General features: G+C 41.5%; 1 protein-coding gene across 1 annotated transcript in view; it reads left to right on the top strand.

Annotated features, from left to right (window-relative positions):
• Nucleotides 1–23625, top strand: part of THSD7B (thrombospondin type 1 domain containing 7B) — a 297684-nt gene that overhangs the window by 199336 nt on the left and 74723 nt on the right. Inside the window, exons 14-16 of the mRNA XM_030241847.2 lie at nucleotides 2515–2709; nucleotides 6772–7035; nucleotides 22118–22296. Coding sequence (XP_030097707.2) covers nucleotides 2515–2709; nucleotides 6772–7035; nucleotides 22118–22296 — 638 coding nt within the window. The remainder of the gene's footprint in view (nucleotides 1–2514; nucleotides 2710–6771; nucleotides 7036–22117; nucleotides 22297–23625) is intronic.

Below are 23625 nucleotides of genomic sequence, written 5' to 3'. Positions count from 1 at the left end.
AGAAGTTAAAGCTAAGTAAACTGGGAAGTTTGCAGGAAGCAGAAATTGAGTGGATTGGTTCCTGATGGAACAGCTGGAGTTGGGTCCATCATCTCTGCTGCTTTCTGCCTGCCCCTTTCAAATCTGTTAGAATGCCCTAATGGGTTTTAATTTATCATTCTGTTTATTTTAGCAGTTCATGCAGCTCACCTCAAGCCAGATTTTAAAGTGTGTAGCCTTCTCCTCCTTCCCTCCTTTAGGTGCTGTTTCTCTTATCAGAGTATACATTAAATATTTGTTCAGCCCCCTTCTTATTTCCATGCTCATATGTATCTAATCCACTATATTATATGTTATTTTAATTCAACTTCCCTCTCTCATGTTTCCATTGTCAGTGATTTCTTTAAGCTCCATAATCTCTGTCAAATATTTACCCTGACTTCATATGTCGTTATATATATATAGATCTATTTTAGCATCCAAATAGCCACAGTGAACTTGGTGAATTATTTGAATTATATACTTAAAATTGTGGCTGTTTGTGCAGAACTTGGTTAGACTGTTGGGGCTGTTAGACAATAACTGATCACAGCAGTGGGGTGTCTGGTTTAACATTGATACCTAGAACTCCCATCACTTGTCCTGACATCATTAATAGTGTCAGGAATGAGCTGTGCTTTTCTGGCAGCTCCCAGTGAGCATTGCAGTGGGGGGGTTTGCTCTGGAATCACAGTTCCTGCTGCGTGGGGCTGGCAGTGGAGGATGGCGTTCATGTCCCTGCCAGCCGCCGTCGTGATGCTGAGGACATGCTCTGCATCTCCTTGGCCACCCCTCATGTGGTCACAGCTGTCTGGCCAAACCTGGGGTGTCCTTGCTGAAGGTAATGAGGCTGCACAGACCTTGGGCACCAGAGTCTCTCACTTGTTTAACCTTCCTGAAGAGGGCAATTACGCCATGTCCCCACATGGAGCAGTGACCTCTGTCCTGTAGTGAGGAGGGGAGGGCTCCCAGGCTCCCAGCTGGAGTTGGGGGCTGGAAAGGGTCACAGCACTGGAAGTGAAAGGCAAGGATCAGCAATTTAGAGGTGGTTATTAATATGCTGATTTGCTGTCACTTCAGTCTAAAGAGATGTTTAACAATTGCTTGCCTTTTGCATGCTCTTCAAAATGCTGATTTTTTTCCATAGAATCTAGTTACATTTTAATAAGATGTTTTTTTATTTCCAGGTGATTGCTAACCCATTCCTTTCTCCCATACAGTGCTATAGTTAGTTAAAACCCAAAAAATCATGTGTATTCATTGCAGAGTTACACCCCAGTAAATCCTTTAACTGTAAGAAAACAGAGTTGTTTTTACCTTTTCATGCACTCCTACTCACATTAAATGCCGGCAACAAGGAAAATATATGCAGCCTCAAAAACCTGAATTATTTAGCAATTGTCGTAAAATAATATCACAGGTTGTTAAAGTTAAGTAATAAAATCTGTGTTAAATAACTTCATCCTTAGTAGGTTTATGATACAATGTGTGGACTTGCCTAGAATCAGAGAGCCCAACATGACTAAAGTCTCATGGCCAAATTCAGTTCATTACTCTGTCCCTGAGTTTATTACCTTAATCAAGTCATGACCTGCCTTTGCTTTGTTTAACCTACACTGGAGGATATAAAAAGCCTATAATCTTGGAAGTTTTATGAGAATTAATTGTTACTGATGAAATGAAAGACTCCATGATGTGCAGGCTATTTTTATTTATTATAATTACTTACTATTAATTCACTGAATTTAGCAAGTTTTATCCTAGGTTTCCTGTGACTCAGATTCATACATTAAATACTTTTGTTCTCTGTCATGGCTATACAGTACCAATAACCACTGTGAAAAATTAATTATTAGTTCTAAAAAAGGACAACAGACAAAGTGGGAGAATATGAGAGGTATCACAATATTTAGGGAGCTCAGTGTGGAGGGGCCAGACCTGGTACTTACACCTTGCTGAACAAAGCATTTAGCTGTAGCATCTCCTCAGTCATTCCTGTCATCTGAAATATGAAAAAAAAATGATGGTTTTGGAAAAAGAAGCTTTCTCTTATGGTTTTTAGGGGCTTTTTTTTTTTTTTACCACTTTAAAGCAGTTTCAATTCCATGGCTAGCGAGCGCACGGCAGTTTGTGAATCCCGGCCTCGACCAAATATATTTTCTGGCACATGGCCACAGTGTTACCTATTTTCTTGCTTGGTTGTACAATGTATCATTGGTTAAAGTGTCCCCACAACCTTTAAAATGACTTCCTCCTTGAGAATATTGACTTTGTATCATCATTTAGATAACACACTGGTCAAATAAGAAAGTGTCTTTATGGTTTTGTGAAGCTTCAGTCGCTGAGTGACACGTGAACAATGCCCTAAAACCAAATCAGCTTTATCCAGTTAATCCAGGGGAGACAATCTCACACAGAGCAGCAGGACTGACTGCCCAGAGTGTAATGCAATATATATATATGAGAACATAAGTCTTTCTGTGCCCTTGCTTGCAGCTGTGACGTGCCTGTCGGAGCAAGGGGGCTCTGCCGCCGTCGGGGACTGCGTGCGGTGGGCAGGAGCGATGCCAGCCCTGGTCCAGGAGTGCCTCATTCCCTGCAAGGATGACTGCACTTTCACCCCCTGGTCTAAATTCACAGCCTGTTCCTCTGACTGTGACACAGCCAGGAGCAGGAGGCGCTCGCTCACAGGTATAATCTTTTACAATATTTGTCTGATTGGGAATAATGGCCTTGCAGTGTTGGAGTGGTGGGAAAATCCAGACAGAACATCCTTAATTGCTTTTTCAGCTGGAACTGATCATTGCCAGCCTTATACACATTCCAGTATAAGAGCAGTGCAGAACAGGTGGAAAGGTTTTAGATGTAAACCAAATGAAAAAGTGACCAGGCAATGTGCAAGTTTATCTGACCTATTAATCTGGGGAGCATGCAGAAAATACATACACAGGAGTACAAATCGGTGTGATTTTCTGGAGGAAGTTTAAAACTGAGAGTTTTGTGCTCAGCAGTGTGCCCCAGTTCAACAGGGCAAATTAATACCATGAATAAAGAAAACCCAGTACCATTAGAGCAGCTTTGTTTGATCTTTTACATGTGTTCATTAAACTCACCAGTTCAAACCAATTGATGGATCAGTCTTCCATACTTGCTGTCGAGGTTTGTTATTATGTTATTTGAATGCTTTAAAACTCCTTAACATGAATAGTTTGGAACTGCATGTTTTGCTGGGACTTGTCTTCCCCCACGTGCCCAGTTAAGTAAAAAAGAATTATACTGTGCTTACATGGTTTACAAGAAATTTGCTGTTATTGTTCTTCTCAACACTCACATCTTTTCATGTTTCTGTGTTGTGTTTGAGAGCTAATATGTACCTGGCTTGATTTTGCTCCTTTAATAGGGGTGAAACTTCAAAGATTTTGACTGTGGAGTAGAGTGCTAAAATTGCTGTAAGAATATCTGCTGAGATAAAAGCTGGGACCTGAAGGGCAGCAAAATGTGGTGGCCACCACTGCTCCTTCCTCCTTTACTCACTTGTCCTTGGCTGCATGGCTGTCTTCTTACCCCATTTGTAACTGCTGTAATGTTCTGTGTGTTTTACTAACTAACAATTACAGCACACATTTGGTTTCAAACTGCCATTTGTCAGTGTGGCTCATTAAAGGATAAAGATTTCTTTTTCACATAAAACCCCAGTATTATACAATGCTCGTAGTTTCTGGCAAAGAGCATATTCTAAAGTGTTCTCTATACCAGTGCCTGCATGTTCATAGTAGGAGAAATGCTTGATCCCCAGCAAAATAATAGGTGCTTGATCTTAGAAAAAATATTTAAAGAATAATGAGTAATTGCTTACAGGTAGTTCTAAATCGGTTTTTCTTTGAGAGCATTGTGCAAGTTACCAAACAGTACAGCCCTACCTATCCCCTTTCTTACTCTGTTCTACATCAGATGGAGATCTGCTCAAGTAAAAATGGTTTGTAATGCCCAGGTTCTGTTGGTTTGTCTCCTCACCTGCACTGCATTTGTGACCAACCACCACCAATCTCCCCATCCAACTTTGCGGGGTTCCGTTTTTCGTGCCAGGTTGGAGCTCGTGGTCTCAGCCCATGGCCAGTGAAGGTGTCCTGAAAAGCAAGTGGTGAACATGCAGTGAGTGTCCCAGGTGGGGATAAGACAATGCCCCAGAGAGCAGCAAGGGACACCCAGATCAGACACTGGCTTTGGTTTGGCCCCCTCTCAAAAGGGGAACTCAGTGAGACAGGCACCAACTTGTACTGGCATAAATGCTTCTTGAAAAATAGAGGTAGACAAAAGTCTTGAAAAAAATCTCATCTGCAGGAAATCAAAGATTAAGGAAAATGCTATTTTCAAAAGTATTTTGTGATATTAAGAGACCTTTATCCATTTGCATTTCACCTCTCTGTAAGTGTGCATGAATTGTACCTCTTGTTCATCAACTGCGTGTGTCTATTCTCAAGTGAATGCTTTGCTTCATTATGAGAGTTCATTGATAATGTCATTTAGTGGAAATCTTCTAATTGTTTGCTAAGTATTTGCTTGCCCTCCACTCAATTTTTAATAGTATAATTCATTTTACTTTGTAATTTGTCATTGACTCTGCATATAAAATTAGTCATTACTTAAGTGAAAGACTTATTGCAGAACATATCAAAATTCAAAGTGATTATAATGGAAACACCATTTTTAGGTGAGTCTTTAGTTAATTAATACAGTCAGTTAATTCTCTGCTTTATGTATCTAAAGCACTTTCTGTATTTTTAATGTTTCCTATAATTTTTATGTACAGTATGTACTACCTGATAATATTTAATATATATAATGTTTGTTAGTATTCAGAAATGTAATTTAAAAAGAAAATTCTGTTTAATTGATGGGTTTATGTCCTCAAAAAATTTGGGAGATGGTATTTTTAGCAGCGATCTTTAAAGCAGTCTGTAAAGATGATAAAAATATCACTACCACTAATTCTAAAAATATTTCTATGGGAAGAGTATGGAATCAATGTCACTTTTCCCCTCAAAACAGGGCTTTTATAGCAGCTTCATTTAGGGGGAAGATTCCAACAAAACAGATGGCAGGGCAAGTTGTTAAAAAAACCAGTCACATAAGTAGGAGATTATTAACATCCTTACCTCAGTGTGTTGTGCTTCGTGTCATGATGGCAAAACATGGGCAAATCCCAAATTCCCATGTTTACTAACACAATGCAGAGCACACAACTGAACATACAGAGTTTGTGGCTCCTCATGGCTTCTCAAACAGAAAAAGGCTGGAAATGCCATTCGAGAGCTCCCAATCTAGTTAAAGACTCTTAAAAGGCTTTCCTTGGAGTTGTACCTGCATTTTCTCATAAATATGTACTTAAAAATGTAAACATAGATTTATCTACCAAACTATAAAGATGCTGATTTTTTTTTTTTCATCATTTTGTGCTGGCAAATTCTGCAATCCCCAGAACTCTGAAAATACTATTTTGAAAGAGCTGTGGCTTGAAGGATAGTGATATTAAGGGTCTACAGTCAGGGGCCTTTCCTTGGCAGGTACATATTTGTATGGAAACAGGCACTGATGGGCCCCAGCGTGTCTGTGGTGAAATAGCTCTTGGTTCCAGGCTGGAAAGGGGGTTGTTGAGTTATAGAACTTATCTTTTGGTTTTAGTATCTTATTTGTGTGCAATGAAGAGAAAATATTTCTTCTGGGATCAAAGCTTTAAAAACCTTCTGCAAAAGTGTTTTTAGTGCATCCAAGATTCCCAAGGAATATTTTGAGGATGGCAACAGATACAGTTTGTTGCTGAAGATGAATTCTCCCATCTGTGCAGATGCCAAATGCAAAGACATTCCTGAGCTCAGCCAGCATCAAGATTGTTCCACGGCACGCTGGCTGACCTGTGCCAAGAAAAGCATTGATTTTTATCTTTAGAGGCTGTGTACAGACATTTGTTCCCTTGAGCAGTTGTAGGGATGCAGGGAGCTTGAACTCTCTGTTTTGCATTATTTCTTCTTGTACTGAGGACCCTTTCTCATGCCTTGAAGTCCTGCAGGACGAGGGCATGGAGAGTGCAGTTGCAGAGAGATGTACTGTGGGTTTATTTGGATGCTGCTGCTGCTTCCTAAAACTACTGAAAGAGCTTTCTTTCAAAACCTGTTGAAGGAACAGAGCAAAGGAAAACATAAAAGCAAACACAACCATTGAAATGCTTCCCAGCACTAATAATTTACTGAGGATTATCTTTTTCTATTTTCTTCAAAGCACGGTTTGTGTGCACAGCTCATCTTTAACTAATTTGTAAAGAAATCTCAAAGAAGTTGTAGCTAATTTAGGGTCCTCCGGAAGTTGTCCTGGCAACCATTGATTGTGAACAAATAGAGACAAAACAATCAATTTATTTCCATCAGATAATTAGGGGAAAATGATATTATATGAAATTACAAAGTGGTTTCTGGGCACAGACCATTTCTAGAGTAAGACTTTGTATTTTACTCCTCGATCTACCCATCAGAACAGTATTTCCAAGTTCTCTGGTTGCCCCTGGAGATAAGTACGTTGTCCTTGCATGCCAGAGCACTGGCAGCAGCTAATAGATGCTTCAGAAACATCCCTGAATATTAACATTCAGATTGTCTTGGTTCTAATGTGTTGAATTCATGCAAGTATAAATAATATGACGTGTTGTTATCAAGAGGAGCAGATGTTGAGCTAACACGCCGATTTCTGTGGTTGGAACAGGGCGAAGCAGAAAGCGAGACAAATGCCAGAACACAGAAGTTTATCCTCAAGTCGAGACAGAGCCGTGCCCCTGCGAGGCATTCACCTCCCAGCCCCATGGAAATTGGTCTGACTGCATTATCACAGGGGGTCCACCCGAGCTGCAGCTGGGAATGCCAGCCCAGGGAGCAGCCAGGGAGTGTGGCCAGGGCGTGCGGCTGCGAGCCATCGCCTGCTACGACAGGAGCGGCAGACTGGTGGAGCCATCTCGCTGTAGCACTACGGGTAAGGAGGTGTGGAACAGCCCCCAACACGTGGGAATAGCACTCTGTGGCTCACTGGGGAGCTTATCCGAGGTGTGTGCTTGCTGGAATAGCTCTCACAAGTTTGCCCTGGGTGTGGAACACACTGCTTCGAATATTGCTCTTCAATACTGAGGTTTTCCTCAGTGTAAGGGTCTGCTGGCATTTCTGCTACAGAAATGAAGCACAAGAAGGCTAAAGCTGGCTACAGTACCAGAATACCAGAGACTTTTTATTTCCCTAAAAATCCCATAAAAGTGTAAGCTTTGGAGAAGGTATATTTATTTCAGTCAGCATTTTGTTTGAAGATATCTCCTACTTCTGCTTTTACTTGTTTAGAAATTTTTATTCCCTTTCACTAAGTTTGGAGGTTTGCATAGTTCTTTTCAATGAAGGAATTTGCAATTTTCTAGAGACAATTATATATAATTACAAAATGCCTATGATGTCACCTGCTGTCCCTCATGCCAGGCTCAGGTGGCTTCAGCAGGCAGTGGTCTCCTCCTACTATTATGTACCCACGTTAAGCTAAAATTCACACAGTGTATTTTCATAAATTCATAGAGTATATTTTCATGTCCCTGCTTCCTGGGGTGCTGTCCACTTACATTTCTTGTATAATCAAGTAACCTATATCAGAAAGAGGGCAGAATTAAACTCAGGGAGAGCAGCATGTGTCATTCCATTTGGGTGTTTTTTCCCAATTTCTACGATATGCAGTTCATTGAATGGTTCAAGTTGGAAGTGACCTTAAATATCATCTCATTTCAGCTCCCTTCCACTATCCCAGGTTGCTCCAAGCCCTGTCCAGTCTGGCCTTGAACACTTCCAGGGGTGGGGCAGCCACAGCTTCTCTAGAAACCTGTGCTAGAGCTTCACCACAGTTAAGAATTTCTTCCTGGTATCAAATCTCACCCTGATATCTGTGCATTTGAAGCCATTCTCCCTTGTCCTATCACTTATCACTCTGCTCCTAAAATAAGCCTTTATTTTAGGAGCAAAATCTCCATCTGGGCTTCCCCCAAACCACTGCAGCTCTCTGACTCACAGTCAAAAGCCTTGGGTCAGCTTGGAGCAGGATGTAGCAGTTTGGAATTCTGCTGATGGGCTGTATGATGGGAGGGGGAGAAATGAGGTCTCAGGAGGAGATAAAGTCACACAGTGGGCACCACTAGTTCTTCTGAGGGTATGAAGGAGCAGAGAAATCAGCTCTTTGGAGGGTCTTCATGGTGGGGATCATGCAGATTCCTGAGCCACGTGTAATAAGAGGGGAAAAAACCCCTGCACCTTAATGAAGTGATTCCATCCTGGAGTGAATTCCTCTTGCAGCTGTTGATGGCTGTTCCAGCTGGCTGCACAGGTTCATAAAGCAGCTTTCCATGGTTTGTGTTTCAACAATGGGCTTTTGTACCAACTGATTGTGCCTCTGTGGCCCATGAAGGAGGAGCAGTATACCTTTCCCCCACATTACCTGTCTCCTGCAGAAAGGGAGCTGCTGGCTTTTGGAAGGTGGGTTTGCCTGTGGCATGACTTGCTCTTTTGAGAAACTCAGGGTTTTTTATCACTATTAAAAAGGGGAGGTTGTCAATGCGTGGGGCTTTTCTAAATAACCTTGAAGCCTCTTTTCTGTCAGTGATATTTATGTGGCATTTTTAATAGTCTGGCTTCTCTTAGGGAGGTAGTAGGGAGTGGTAGCTCCAGGGGAATATTGTTCACTTTCTTGTCTTCAGGTTTTTATGTGAGCAAAAATGATTGTGGCACTGCCCTGGCACAGGGCCCCTGTCAGAGGCAGGGGTGGTCAGTGACTTTGGGCATAGACTGACTGAAAATGGGCAGAAGCTCCACAGGCTCCACTTCTATCACCTGGGACCTGCCTTCCAAGGTTACATGAAGACAAGTCTGATATTTATGGTCTCTAGAGCTGGGAACTTTCAAAATGCACTTCTGAACACCTTATTGAATTAGTGATAGAAACAAATCATTATCCAATTAATAATTAGCAGAATGCTTTTCAACCATAATGGAGAAGAGCAATTTACAGAAGCATGAAGAATTGCTAAGCTCTGAGAAATTATTCATGACAGTGTTTTTTTAAGCAGCTCAGTTTGTCTTGCTCACCATTAGTATCAGGTGACCTTTTAACATTTGCTGGCTGGCCATGATCATGGCTAATTAATCCATTGTCTTATATATTGAATGCCAATCACTGTGGTATCTGGGCATTGTTCTTGCTTTATGAGGTGAGGATAAACAGGTTCCTCTTTTACTCCTTTCAGGTCTTCTGACTTCTCTTTGTTTCCTGCTCTTTTCCTTCTGCAGGACAGTGCTTTTCCTTCCTTTCCCTTGAACCAGAGCAGAAGTGAGAAGCTGTAAGACTTAGACCTCAGTTCTTTGATGGGTCCTTTTGAAGAACTGCAGAATGTAGAAAGAGAGATGTGGGGTTATAAATTGGGCCTCAAGAGTAGGAGCAATTTTGTCCCTGGTTTGATAATGTCCTGAGTATATGGGGTAGGACAATAAAAATGCTGTGGAACAGAATTGCTAGGTTTGTAGCTTTTTTGGAGAGCAAACTCTGGGCTTGTGCCTTCTTGCTGCAGTGATTTTCATTTTCCCTGACTGAAACCTTGTGAACTTAGACTTGAGTAAGGTTTATTTCACTTGGTCAATGCCACCTGTTATGTGAGAGTATCAAAGTTGTCAAGTGAATGTACAGTTCACTTGAGTCTGGTGTGGAAATAAACTGCTCAGAAGGGTTTTGGTTCTGAGGCCCTGTCCTGACACAGATTTTTTGGAGTGATTCTGCATTTGCAGCTTGGAGGGCGAGGGGGGAGCCTAAACAAAAACCCAGTTCAGTTTGTTCTTCTGTGTTTCCTACAGGTTTAGACTCTAACTGTCCTAAGCCTATTATCTGCAAATATATTAACCCTTTAAGCATACCTTCCCAACTGGAAATGCACATTTTCTCCCCATTGGTGTAGTTACTGCAATCAGAGTATCCCAAGGCAGAAGCATTCCAGCTGTTCTTTTTTAGAAATTTTCTGTCTACCTGCCTGAGGTCAACAGTTTGCTCTGTACCAGGACCTGAAGCCTGGGCTGGAGGGAGGGACCACCAGAGCTGAGCAAGCCTGGTATCCACACTTTGGGTCATCTGTGGTGGGCACACTGATCACCACTGACTGATTTACTCATCCTTCCAGCTGTTTAATTGTGTGTTAGCTCGTGGTCATTAGATATGACAAGCTTAAAAATACTTATCACAGGCTTTTCTGAATTTTATTTCTTTCTATGCCAAATCTTTTCTCCAGGAAAAATGGTACACTTTTTTTCTTTTTATTCATGGCTGGCTTTTGTGATAAACTGCTCTGTTTTGGTAGTGTCACCTTTTCCCTTGATCACCCATTCAATAAGCTTGAGAAATGAGTGATCTGCATTTTCCAGTTGAGCTAATGATTTGTCCCAGGTTTGGTTCATCCTTGTTTTTCTTCCTTTAATTTGGAAATGCACCTATGAAATCATGGATAGAGGTAACTACCTCTAAATACATTACAAAATTATAATTGGTAGTTTGCCTCCATTTTCCTTCCTATCAGAAGACTTCTTGTATTGAGTTGAGCTCAGTGCTAGTCCAGAGGGTCTTCATTTTCTAACTGTGTCTGGAGCATTCTCTTTGGCCATGAAATTGTCCTTTTAATTGCAGTTCATCCGCTTCTCAATCTGTCATCTGAGCTGCTCATACTATTTTTGAATTTCCATCTCCTTTGTTTTGAACGATTTCCCATCGTCCCTTTGCTTCTCTCTCTTGTGTGGGATGCCAACAGGGTTTTTTTAATCTTAGAGGAACACAGGGTGCCTCATCTGTTCCAAATCAAAGCTGGAGATTTCTGTGCACTTGCATGGAGGTTCTGCTTTTGATCCAACAGGCAATTTATGGAAAGCAGGAGTTTATGAAGAGTGCTTATCCTATTCAAATTCTGCTGTGCTCACAACAACAGGAACCTGGAAGAAAAAGGCACCACAGACAAATAGATCCTGGTTTTAAATCACAGAGTGCTTAGCTGTGACCTGCACTCACCTTAAAAAGCTTTAATTATCTCTGAATTTATGAAGGGCACAGCAGGGATGTCAAACACTCCTTACTCTCCACAGTGCAGTGTCTCCTTCTGTGAGCTCCAACTTCGGATGGACAAACCTGTCCTAAAATGAAAAGGCTTGGATTAACTCCCCCCATTTTAGGAGAAAATGAGCTGTTTTCAGATAGTTTTTAATCCCTAGATTTTAATAAGCATTCTGAAGTTTTTTTTTATTTGCATGGCTCAAAAGCCATAAGCAGAGCCTAATAGGTTAAAGGAATATGAGTGAGATCTGTCCTGATCTGAAAGCAAACTTGCTGCTCCTACAAGGTTTAGGGGGGAAAATTTAAAAAAAAAGATTGAAAATGCTACACTGAATAGGTGCTTATTTATTTTTGGAAGTGTATCAGTTTTAGTAATTACTGTGGTATACATTTTTGCACATCTAGTAAATTTTGTTTTGAAGAGTGAAATTGTAGAAATCCCTGATTTTGAAAACCTTCAGAAATAGGAACTTTTCTGAGCAGACGTTTCCCTGTGTTTTTGAAAATATTCCAAAGTTTAATTTCGTTCTTAGTCTGAGTGACATTTTATACTGAAATTTCAGTTTTTAGTACAACCTGTTGATTTCAGAACCCAGCTAGGCTCTCTGTAATCACTTCCCAAAAATAACAAAGACATCCCCATTTTATCAACACTGCACGACAAATCCAAAACACAGTCCCCTACCAGAAACTGAAGAAAATTAACTCTACCCCAGCCAAAACCAGCACAGTCTCTCTCTGTGGCCTTTTTATTACATGACTGGATTTTATTAATGGCTGTATTGCTACTAGAAAGCTTTTCAAAGACTGCTTGAGGAAGAAGCTTCAGCTAAAATTCACCTTATTTTCTGGCTATCCCATCCCCTGACATGGGAATTAAGGCTGGATCACAGGACTGTCCTGCCCTTGAGTCCCCAGTTCAGGACTCGTTGAAGCCATTGCCACCTTTGTCTGTTTTCTGCTCTCTCACAGCTAAATAGCTTCTAAATTTAGCTCTGAAATCCTGGCTGGGTTCTGCTCTGGACTCTCTCTGACATTCCTACATGTCTCCTTGGGTGTGTGGTGACACTTTTAATTACAGCTGTGGCTGCCAGGGGAGCTGTAACACAGGCACAGAGCCTGGGATGGACCTGGCCTCCATTTCTTGTTTAACTACAGGATTTTTACATATTGCTCCCAAAACAGTGCTCAAAGAATGATGATTTATTCCTTATCTTTTCCTTTTTTTTTTTCTTTTCCTTCCCTTTTTCAAAATCTGTTCACCATAAGAAAATTTGGCCACGGTTCTTCCTTTATGGATGTTAAAAGCCTTATCAAATGAAATTGGATCACAGGACAACTGTTCAGACATTTAATTCTCTGTGTTTTTCTGGCAACAGAATCAAAGATAAACAGCCATCAAAAAGTTATTTCTGAATGGGTCAAACTGGCTATCAAAGAAGCTTATTTAAGGCAAGGTAAGACTTCCCCTGAGGCATTAGTACACAGAAATGCACATTCTTCTAGGTCTTTATCTTCTTAGAGAAAGGAAGCATGCATCTTAAGAAAAAATATTTAGAGACTTGGCTTTTGGAGAAGCATCTTCTGTAAGTGCTGCATTTAGTCAGAGTGATGTCTGTTGTTACTCCTTGGCTCTAAATACACATCTTTCTTGCTTATCTTCTTGCCCAAATTTCTTTTATGCTTTTTGCTGCATCCCATAAAATGACCCCTTTGAAGAGGTGGCAGTGCCAGACTTTATGAAGGAATGGCTTTTCACTGTCCTCAAATAGACTTTCTCATGTTTGACATTCACCATCAGCTGCCTCTGGCTGCACCACCTCTACCCACCCTTGCCTATGTCCATCACTTTTGTTTCTATTGTTGGGCTCAGTTAGGGGATTTTTTGTTTTGTTAAAGCTCTTCCATGGGACTTGGGAATGTTTTTAATGTGGAAATTGTAACTCAGTGTAGAAATAGTCTGTGGGAGCTTTAGGAGAGCTGTGATAGCAGGTTAATGCACTGGGTGATCTCCTGCCCTGATTTCTGCACAGGCTGTGGAAAGAGAATTTCCTTGAAATGTGGCCCATCTCTTCAGCCTTAATAACACATTTGTCACAAATACAGCCTGTTATGAGGCAAGGCTCTAATAAAATGTTACCATACTAGGATAGACTTAGAATTAACATTTTTCTCTCCCTACATGTCATTCCATTTAATATGCTATATTGGAAGCGTGAAGAATTATTTAGCCTAATCCTGTTGATGAATTACATGTTCTAGTCCTAAGACCTCTGTACTTCTACTGCTCATGGAGAGCTTCATGATCCCTCTGAGATGTGTGGCTGCACTGGGAAGTGATATGGGAGTTCATAGGATTCCTCTCATGTCTTATGTGGGCTTTTCTGCAGTGTTTTTTAATCTTTCTGCCTTTTATACAGCTCTGATGAGCAGGACTTTCAGGTAAATAAATGGATGACAAATAATTTTTGAGTGGAGAGTGACAATTCCATATCTTTCCCACTGTTGGGGAGCCCTGTGGCAGCTGGACATAGCTGAGCTCCAACTGTGGTGGAGTTCAGTGGGCATTAAAGGGTTTAATGTCTGACACATTCTGAAGATTTTTCAGAAGCAACTTAATTAAAATTAAACCAAAACTTCAGCTCAGTCTGTTCTAAGGATTATCCTTGTGATACTGATGAGTAGTAGAGAATTTATCCTACTTAGTCTGTTCCTGGGCCTGAAATACTCTTTAATAGCTCTCTGTCCTCCAAGGTTTGCAAATGAGGATGGTGTAAATTAAATTACTGAGAGGCTGGTTTGCAAATCTTCAGAAATCCCTCAGTGCAGGCAGATATTCCCACTGTGACATCTTGGCTCTCATTTGTATTTGGTAACGTGGGGGAGTGACCACTAACAATAGTGTTGTTTAACAGGATTGCATTGCCTTCTGCTTCTGAATTCACTGAAGTCCTCCAGCACAGGAGATTGAACTACACAACCAGAGAGCTCAAAGTCACACTGCAAAATTGAAACAAAAGTCTATCAGAAATTCAGTACATCGATACTCTGTGCTGGGGCCTGCTAGTGTCACAAAAACGTCCTGTTTCCCTCTCAAGGTTTTCCATCATATAAATGAGTCACTGCTCTCCCTGTGCCTGAGCTGTGGAGAACCAGGACTGTTCCCTTCTGCAAAATCGTGTTTTTGTCAGATGTTTTTTATAGTACAGCTTTATTCAAGGAGGTCAGATGCTTCTGCAGCAAGGTGACCTCTAATAGATGGAGTGAAACTCCTTATGCAAGCAGGTGGGACCTGGCAGCAGCTACCTGGATTTTGGGGAAACACTCATGGATCTTCCTGGTGCTGGTAATGGTTAGTGGCATCCTTAAAACAGCACCTGTATAATTAAAGTGTGCAGTTGGGCTTCTCACTTAGTGTTGATGGGAGAAGGGATTGAGGCAGAGTATTGATTTTAATGTATTGATTTGGGGGTCACTGTGTCATTCGCCTCCTGTGGCAGGGAGGGGTCACTGTGTCATTCACCTCCTGTGACACTGGGGAGGGGGCTGTGGAGGTCACAGCTGGCTCACAACCTTCCCCTGCCTTTCCAGAGCCTGTGTGACCTGCTTGTGAGCAGAAGCCATTGAGTTTGTAAATTAAAGAACTATGAATGTACATTTAAAGAAAAAAAACTTTTTCATGCTGCTGTGAGCCCTCTTGATAATATTAATTGCACACTGATCTAATTAGTGTTCCTGTCTTCTGCAAAGTCATCTGCTGGTTTATTTTGTCTGAAACAAAGGCAATATTGTAATGCAGAATGCATCCTGATTATCAAGATGCAGGGAGATGCATCGCCATGTCCCATTCTGTCAAATCAAAGCCATAACGTTGTTGTCCAAGGCAAGTTGTCTAAATGAGGCTTTTCTGTGTCTTGGGGTCACAGCTTGGCAGCAGAAATGAGGTGGCATATTGTGTTGACAGTGCCCAATGTCATGGCTTCAGAAACTGGCAGAAAGATGCTCTCCACAGAGGGCCCCAAAGTCTGAAATTGAGTTTCCAGCAGAGCCTGAAACCATTGACCTTCAGGACATATATGATTTACTGAGGGGGGTAGATACTTGCAGTGACATTTGGTGGCAGCTTTCTCCCAGTGACGGACCCTTGGCTCTGGAAGATTCTTCCTGCCAGGTCCAAATTGCCCAAGTCTGTATTGATCTTCAGAGCAGTCTGCAGTGCACATCTATTTGCAGAGCTGCTGTGCCATCAGGCCTCTGAGAGAAGTCAGGTGTAGGAGAAAAGGGAATTTGATGGTCTGTGGACAGTTTAATTGTGTTCAGGCTTTAAAAAAAGTCTTGTTTTCTTGTATAAATATCATCATAATAATAAAATATAAACACACTTTCGGGTTTGTTTTAAAAACATGCTCGTACTATTAATTGAGTAGCCTGAAAAAAAATAGGTAAACAATCCATAATAAAATACAGTGGGCTGAGTCTTTTTCCAGATGTATAGAGGATTCCAACACTGCTAAGGGAAAAAAAAAAGCTACTCTGTTTTATTTGAAGAAAACAGATGATTTTCCCAGTGGCAGAGTGATGAGCAAAGTATACAGAAAAACACAGCTGAGCTACTCCCCTAACTGCTATTGATCCCAGTGGATGGTTTTTTATTTGAGTAAGGACTTTGTTAAGATGTCAGGGCTCCCAAGCAGCCAGGCCAGCCCTTCACCATGGGAAAGCAGCCCTGGGAAAAGGGAGCATCATTCCCACAGTTGCTTTTGGAGCCTGGACAGACTTGTGCAGTGGATTTCTGCCCTCCTGAATCACGTTCCCTGTGAGATGAATGTACACTGTGCAGTGCTATTTATTTGCTCTGTTTGTTTGCACTCAGAAGGCAGCAGACGAGACTCCTTCTCCAGAAGAGTTCTCAGCTTGTTCTGCAATCTGTTACAAGGAAAGTGCTAATTAATGAAGATTTCCTTATTGAGTTAAAAGATTAAATATATCAACTACCAGGGCTTGTATCTAATGCCAAGTGTATGCTTGGAAGTTCCTTAAGGAAGAAAACTGTAATGTGGAATCAGAAGAAATTAGAAATCATAATGCAAAGTCAGCATCAACCCAACTGCCTCCTCGGGATTTATAGAGTCTGTGAAATTGAGCAATAAAACCAACCTTTGGATGAATTTCAATAACAATAATGTGGAGTTAAACTTACCAGCCTTCTTTACAAGTCCTCTCTGGTCTATTTAGAATCTCTAATCAGTCTGCTATGAGATAACGTGAGCGTGTGCATCTTTTGTTGAGCGAGTGGGAATAAATTAGCTAAAGGTCCATTATTTGAGCCTTGCAAAATATTTGATGTGGAAGTTATTTTTGCTGGGTTTTTTGGCTGTGCATTAACTGAATGTAAATTAGATTATCTCCTAAATTTCTCAGCAAACTAATAATGTGTAAAATCTCTCAAATCCTTGTGTACTATAAAAAAAGAAGATTAAACATTTGTTCTGTGGCAAGATTAAATCCTTTTCAGCTGCAACTCAAGTTTTTAGCAACTTAAGTCTCCCAGACTTACTATGTTTGGTTCCCTTCAGTTAATAATTTTCTGCCTTGAAGCAGGATTTAGGTTTTGAGCGGGGATTATTTGGGACGAGGTGCTCCTCTTGCAGCTCACAAGCTTCTGGAGCTTTGTCACAAGCTTCTGGAGCTTTGTTTGTGCCATGTGGCCCATGGCCAGTGGCTGCCTTATTCTTGGCACACTGGGAAAGCCTCAGCCACAGACGTATGATCAGCTGGTGGAGTTAAGTCTCGGAGCTGCAGTCTGTACTCCATGCTGAGTTTTAACCTGAGGTAAAGCAAGAGGTTTTCCTTGCAAGGGATCCCAGAGCTTCAGCTCAGCAGAATTTGGCCCACTAAATGCTGTGGTCCACCAGGTCTCCTTTATAAAGTCTTTAGCTATTACATTTTTAGCACTGCTTGGATTTAATGGTGTTATTTTGTGATATTTCACAGTCAGTAATCAAGTGAATGTGAATATTAATTGCAAAATGAATCAATTTTTTTTCCCCTCTACCTTTGGTCTGTGTAATTAGAAACATTTCTCCTGTGTCACTGTCCACTCTGCTGCTCCCTACTTTGTTAAAGGGTGATCTCTCCTGTCCCACAGACTCCAAGGGAAATTAGCAGTGTTATTACCAGTGGCAGCTGTGGTGATGCACAGAATTGTCCCTCTCACAGTAATGACCTTGAGTTTTATGAAGCACCTCAAGGTTTACTAACAAGGGTAGAACTGCTAGAAGTTTGTTAATTGAAACCATGAAATATGTTAGAGAGGATACAAATGAGTTTAAAGCCAATTCAATTAGAGGTGCATCTGTTTCCAAAGCTGCTGGAGAAATGTTTATTTTCACATCACTTTTAAACCAGCCTTTTGGAATGCTGCTGGCACTGTTGTTTAACGCTGTGTGCAGACCTTGCACCCACAGCAAATTTATCTTTTGGAAGTGCAACACTCAGGTGGAAGTGTCCCTGAAGTTTGCTTGTAAAACCACTGATGTCCTTCTTCTCCCAGCACAGTCCCCTGTGGCATCACTGACATCCCCCAGCCCATCACCCAGCTGCCTCCTCTGGCTCTGCTGGGTGGCACCACAAAAATGGGACAATAAGAGTTTTTGCACCATGTATTTGTGCCTCTCTGGCACAGGGTGCCCAGAGGAGCTGTGGATGCCCAATCCCTGGAAGTGTCCAAGGCCAGGTTGGACAGGGCTTGGAGCAACCTGGAATAGTGGAAGATGTTCCTGCCCATGGCAGGGAGGTGGAATGAGATGAGCTTTGAAGTCCCTTCCAACTCAAACCTTCGTGATTCCATGGCAGCCACCAAATGGTCCTCCCTTTATCCACCTGCTGTTGCTTTGTCTCTGGGCTGCACAGGAGAATTGAGGTGAGTCAGGGCTGCTGTCACATTGTGTGTCTGAGCATTCCAGGACATCCTGTGTGATCTGTGGGTGCTTTGCTTGTTAGAGACACTTTAGAGACTCCATTTGTGGCTTGTTGAGCAACAAGCACACTGTTCTTAATGAATAAATGATAGTAAAATGAGCTGTGCAGCCTAAGTAAATGCATTTGCTCATCCCACTATGTTGACAGTGTCTTGGTAGAAAAACAATAGCACTTAAATGTATAAAAGGCTTATTTGGTCATCCAGACCAATTTTCCCTGCCAATTCCCAGTAGCAAGTTTCAAAGTGCCCACTTAAATAATCTGGTGTTCTTGTCATTACCTCCTGTGACATCTGTGTGTGCAGCTCCAGCTCTGTGGTGTTCAGGAGCCTGCTGTTGGTCCAGTTAGGACAGAGGTTCTCATCTGCTCTCTTTGAATCAAATGAGCTTTATTACATCAGTGTTTGAGATTTTGAGGAATAATAACAGTAATAATAATTTTAAAAAGGAGGTTAAAGGAAGCTTCAAGAAATAATCTAAGACTACATGGAAAGCAGGCTGAAAAATAGAGTGCATTTTTTCTGTGGAAAGTTTTGGAAACAACAATTGTTTGGTACCAGGTTTTACAGAGGGGAGGAAAATGGGGATGTGATGGATGAGTGGGAAATTTAAGGATGACACTGACAAAACCAGCTGTGTAAACTCAGCTTTGAGTTGGTCTCCCAAGCTGAGCAACAGTAGCTCAGAAATGTTATTTACTTTATTCATATTTTGTTATGGTAAGGTTATTTCTCTGGATAGTGGCTTGAATGTAGAGTTCTTTATTAATGGATTGTTTTAATAGCACATTGGCCTTGGGGCTTTTGTTTGTTTAGTGTTGTGCATCATGCCAAAGTTTTCTAGGCATGCCAAAACTAGGATTATTGTGGGTCTTTTTAGTCCCCTGACAACAGCAAGTTATTGCTTGGCTCCTACAGAAAAAAAAATACCCTAGTCTCACAGGCAATGGATGAGCTGAGTACAGTGTTATTTAGTACTCATCATAAAAAGATAGCCATAAAGGCATTCTCTGTCTGAGAATGGGAGCAGGGAGGGCACATCCTAGCAACATTTTTGGAGGAAAATTTTGGTTGAATGAAATCTTTGCTCTATGGATAAATACCTTAGTGTAGGATTAACCCTAAATGGTTGATAGAAGAGTAATGGCAGTCTGTGAGGAGAGCTTGAATGGGATATCTTTGGAAATTCTGTGATTCACTGAGGGATAACTCACAGCACTCCCTGGGCATGGAATACAACATGTTCTTCAGTCTTCACAGAACAATCTGTGTTGGAAGGGACCTTTTAAAGGTCATCATGTGAACCCAGTGAGCTCGACCAGGTTGCTCCAAGCCCCATCCAACCTGGCCGTGAACACTTCCAGGGATGGGGCATCCACAGGTTCTCTGGGCAACCTGTGCAAGTACTCTGCCATGTTCATTGTAAAATCTTCTTTCTTGTATATAAGAAAGATGTTTATTATAACTTATTTTTCATCTTCCTTTTTTTTTTTTTTGGGGGTAGTCTATTTCTTTTTTTTTTGTCTTAGATTTCTTTTTGTTACAGATCTTGAGCTGCCTAAAGACTTGGCCCATTTTACCTTCTCTGATAAGTTGATAACCCCTCTGACTAATCCTACTTTGAAACAAGGCACTTTCTTTGTTTCTGTTGAGAGTTAATTACCCAGGCTGTCACACAGCCCAAGGAAAGATGATATTTCATACGGTGGTGGAACAGAACTCTTTAGAGAACTGCCTGAGAAATGCTTCTCATAAATCTATCATGAGAAAATTTCTTTTACTTATCATAATGTATTATGAATTGCTTTGAGTGGCAACCTAAGCAGGTGGAATAGAATATCAGTGGGATATTTGAGATTTTTATTTGGGGGAAAAAAGTGAGTCTGTTTTAGAAATATTTGTATATGTGTGTGCATGGATGTCATCTCACCGAGGTGAGCATACAAAGCATACAAAGTTGAAATATCTCAAACATTCCAATATCACTGGAATGGATTCAGTCAGAAATAATTAAGGTACCAAATTCCAGTGGCTTTGGAGCTGCAAATTAAGAGGCACCACAACAGAGAGAGATCACAGGCAGCAAAGACAACCAGAGCACTCTATGGGCACAGGTCTGCAGCACTGGGGAAGAGTTACAGCGTGAGTTAGGGGGGGAAATGATTGCAGCTGTCAGGCTGCGGGGTGGCCGCCGTAAAGAAACAGGAACAGCACCATCACAGGGAATCAGGAGAGGAGAAATAGAGCAGCACTGAGCTGAAGGAGCTGTTGCTGCTGCCGTTTTTTAAGGCACTGTTTACAAAAGCAACATCAGTATTTCTTGTACCTCTAGAAGGAAGTTATTTTCCAGTGGATGGATGCCTAAATAAGCCTGAAACCTTTCTTGATACTGACTTCGACATGAAGAGAAGGAGGGAGGCAGCGAATTGCTGCTGTGGGTTGGTGCCCAGGCTGTAACACAGTTCTGGTTCAGAGTGAGCAGCAGGCTTGGGCATGGTTCAGCCAGTAAATCCAGCTCTGAACCAGAATAATCTCTATGCCTTAACCTTGGTGTTTCATGGTTGTCTGGGGCTGTTGTCTGGGGGTTTTGGACAGCAGCTGCTTCTGGATTGAGTTTTGTTGTTTGGGTGTTTTTTCCTCTCTGTGCTGCAGTGGCTGTCACCTGGGTAGATGGGGGAAACCCTTCCTAGAAGAGTCACGAAATGAGTTAATTTGGTATTCTGTAGGTGAGGAATCAAGAGGGAGTGTTTGCATGATGAAAACCAAACAGAAATAAAGGGCTTAAAAATGAGAAACATCAGAACAGTTGTAGGGATGAAGCTGAGTTATTTCTATAACCATCATTGCCAGAGCTGTCAGAGGGATGAAGCTGCCTCTAATAAAGGCTGATCTTAGCAGCCACTGGCTTTCATGATCTAACATGAAATCTCTTTTTTGTTTAAATTAAAATAATGCATACAGACATGACAAGCAGATAATAGGAACCGGGGGAGAATTAATGCAGCATGGTGAGTAGGAAGGTGCAGGGATTATTCCACACTGCCAACCCAGGACTGGTGCCACTAATTCCCTGGAGAACCCCCAGGGTTAGGCCCTCTCTACTGCTGTTCTGCACACCAAGAGCTCCAGAGCCACTGCTGGGCTCTGCAAAGTCTCTCTTCTCATATGCCAGCTCCTAAAACTGTGGGGTTGTGCCTTTTTGGAGGAGCCTGTTGGATTTTGATTCACGAGGTGCTGGTCCTGCAGATGTCTGGTGTTGTGATTTTAAGAGATGATGATCTTGTGAGGGCTTTCATGTCAAACCAGCTTAAGGTGAAAGTAAAGCTTTGAAATGCCATTTTTGAAACCCATAAAAAGCAAAGCATTTGGAAAGAGGTACAAAGAGAACTTGTGAGGTGTGGGAAGCAGGTTTCATCTGCTTCTCCTAAGAATAAATCCCATACTGTTCCAGCTGGCAGGCAGGTCCCTCACACATCTGATGGGAGCTGCCAAGAGAAGAGTGAGCTCTGTTGCCTCCCCCATCCTGTGGTTCTCTCTGCTGGGGAGAGAGCTTGTGTCTGTCTCCTGCCTGTGCCAGCCCTGGAGATGGCCAGTGTAATGCAGAAGGAGTACACAACAGGGCTGTACACTTAATTCTCCAGAATTTGTCATGGATGGCCACAGTCTAATAAGGAAGGTAATTAGCACATATCGGTGAGCACCAGCTTCACAACAGGTACTTTTGCCAGCATGTGTCCTTTACATCATTCCTTTTTATCACTGCCTTCTTTGGACTAAACCAAGTAGAAATTAATTTTAGTCACTGCTGTTCTTCACAAATAATGCCATAACCTCGCGTTGGATGGTGTTGTCAGTCTGCCAGATGTCATCTCCTTAAGAAGTTCTTGTTTTGTGTTGGTTGCACAGGTCACATCAGAAGATGGAAGTTGGTTGGTTGTGGTGATTAAAACCTGTCTTAAATCTTTGGTTTAGGTTACATTGAAGAGCCTTGCACGGTGCCGTGCCCGTTTGATTGCAGATTAAGCGATTGGTCCAGTTGGTCTCCTTGCAGCTCCTCCTGTGGACCGGGGGTGAGAGTCCGATCCAAGTGGCTCAAGGAGAAGCCCTACAATGGAGGTCGTCCCTGCCCCAAGCTGGACCTCAGGAATCAGGTGAGCCACGTTCTGATAGCCAACAGAAATCTCTGTGCTGTGTTCTGAGTCAGGATCCAGAGTTCCTGTGCTGGTGAAGAAGGTGAAGATAGGAGTTATCTCTGGCACCACACCTTGGGTCACCTTTTGTAGGCAATCCTTGACATTCTTGAGGACTGAGGGAGAAATGCTCACGTTTCAGCAGAATTTGACCTGAAACACTGTATTTCTTATATGAAGAAATTGTTATCTCCCAGAGCACAGGAAGCCCTGGAGTAATAATCCCACCTGGACAGTTTGTAGACATCAGAGAACTCAGATGTCATGGATATTTTCAAAACTTTTTAATTTTTTTTGAGATTCTGGTTGCTATAGAAACGTTTGTTAAATAAAAATTGCTATTTTTAGCAACATTTCCCTTCAACACAGCCCAGGTTCCCTTTAACATTAATCTCTGTATATTCAATATTGAAGTATCCCATCAGAGGAAAAAAATCTTTAAATTACTACTCTTAAAGGAAGATCAGCTTCTATTTAAATGCCACTTAATGCTGTATGCATTTCTGCGAAGTGCACAGTGATTTCCTACGTTTGCTGATTAATTCTCTAGCACTAATTAACACTGATGAAGTACTGTTTAGTTTTGTCTGCCCTATATTTCAGATTCAGCCATGAAAATTAATTAATAGGACAGAAACAGTCATGCTGAAGGAACTTCATGTATATGTTATGAAGAATTTGAATATGTATATGTATGAAATATGTGATGTGTAGAAGTACTTCAGTGGTACCATACAAAGATCTATTTGGTAGGTGCTAGAGATGGTGGATTTCAGTTGTTTTTTTGCACAACTATTGCTGCAGCAGTCATGTCCTGGAATGCAGCCCCACTTCCAGCTCCTGAGTATGAACTGCCTCGTTTTCCTAACAGTTAATTTTTTTTTCCTGTGAGAAACTTGGTAAATACTCCTTGATTTTTTTTTCCTTCTTCCTTTTCCTTATTTCTATTTGAAATTCATTGGAAGTAGGCTAACTGAAGCAGCAGGGACTACAGAAATATAAAACTGCCATAAAGTGTATGTTGTCCATAGCTCAGTGCTTTCCTTAATAGATCAGACAGATCACCAGAGAGGCAAAGTGAAATCCCACAGTAAGTGATAAGGTAACAATAAGCTCCTTTGTAATGAAAAGATACTGGGGTTTGTTACCCACAGACACAGCAGACTCCTTCCATTAATAGCAAACTTATTGCCATCATGTGTTACTTATTCCCACACACATTAGAGTTGCCAGTTTCAAAAGCCTTTCAGAGGATATTAAAGGGAAGAAATTGTTCAAACTTGGAAGTTA

This window comes from Serinus canaria, chromosome 7 (assembly GCF_022539315.1).
Source record: "Serinus canaria isolate serCan28SL12 chromosome 7, serCan2020, whole genome shotgun sequence".
Classification (NCBI taxonomy): domain Eukaryota; kingdom Metazoa; phylum Chordata; class Aves; order Passeriformes; family Fringillidae; genus Serinus; species Serinus canaria.
This window is presented reverse-complemented; position numbering and strand designations above follow the sequence as displayed.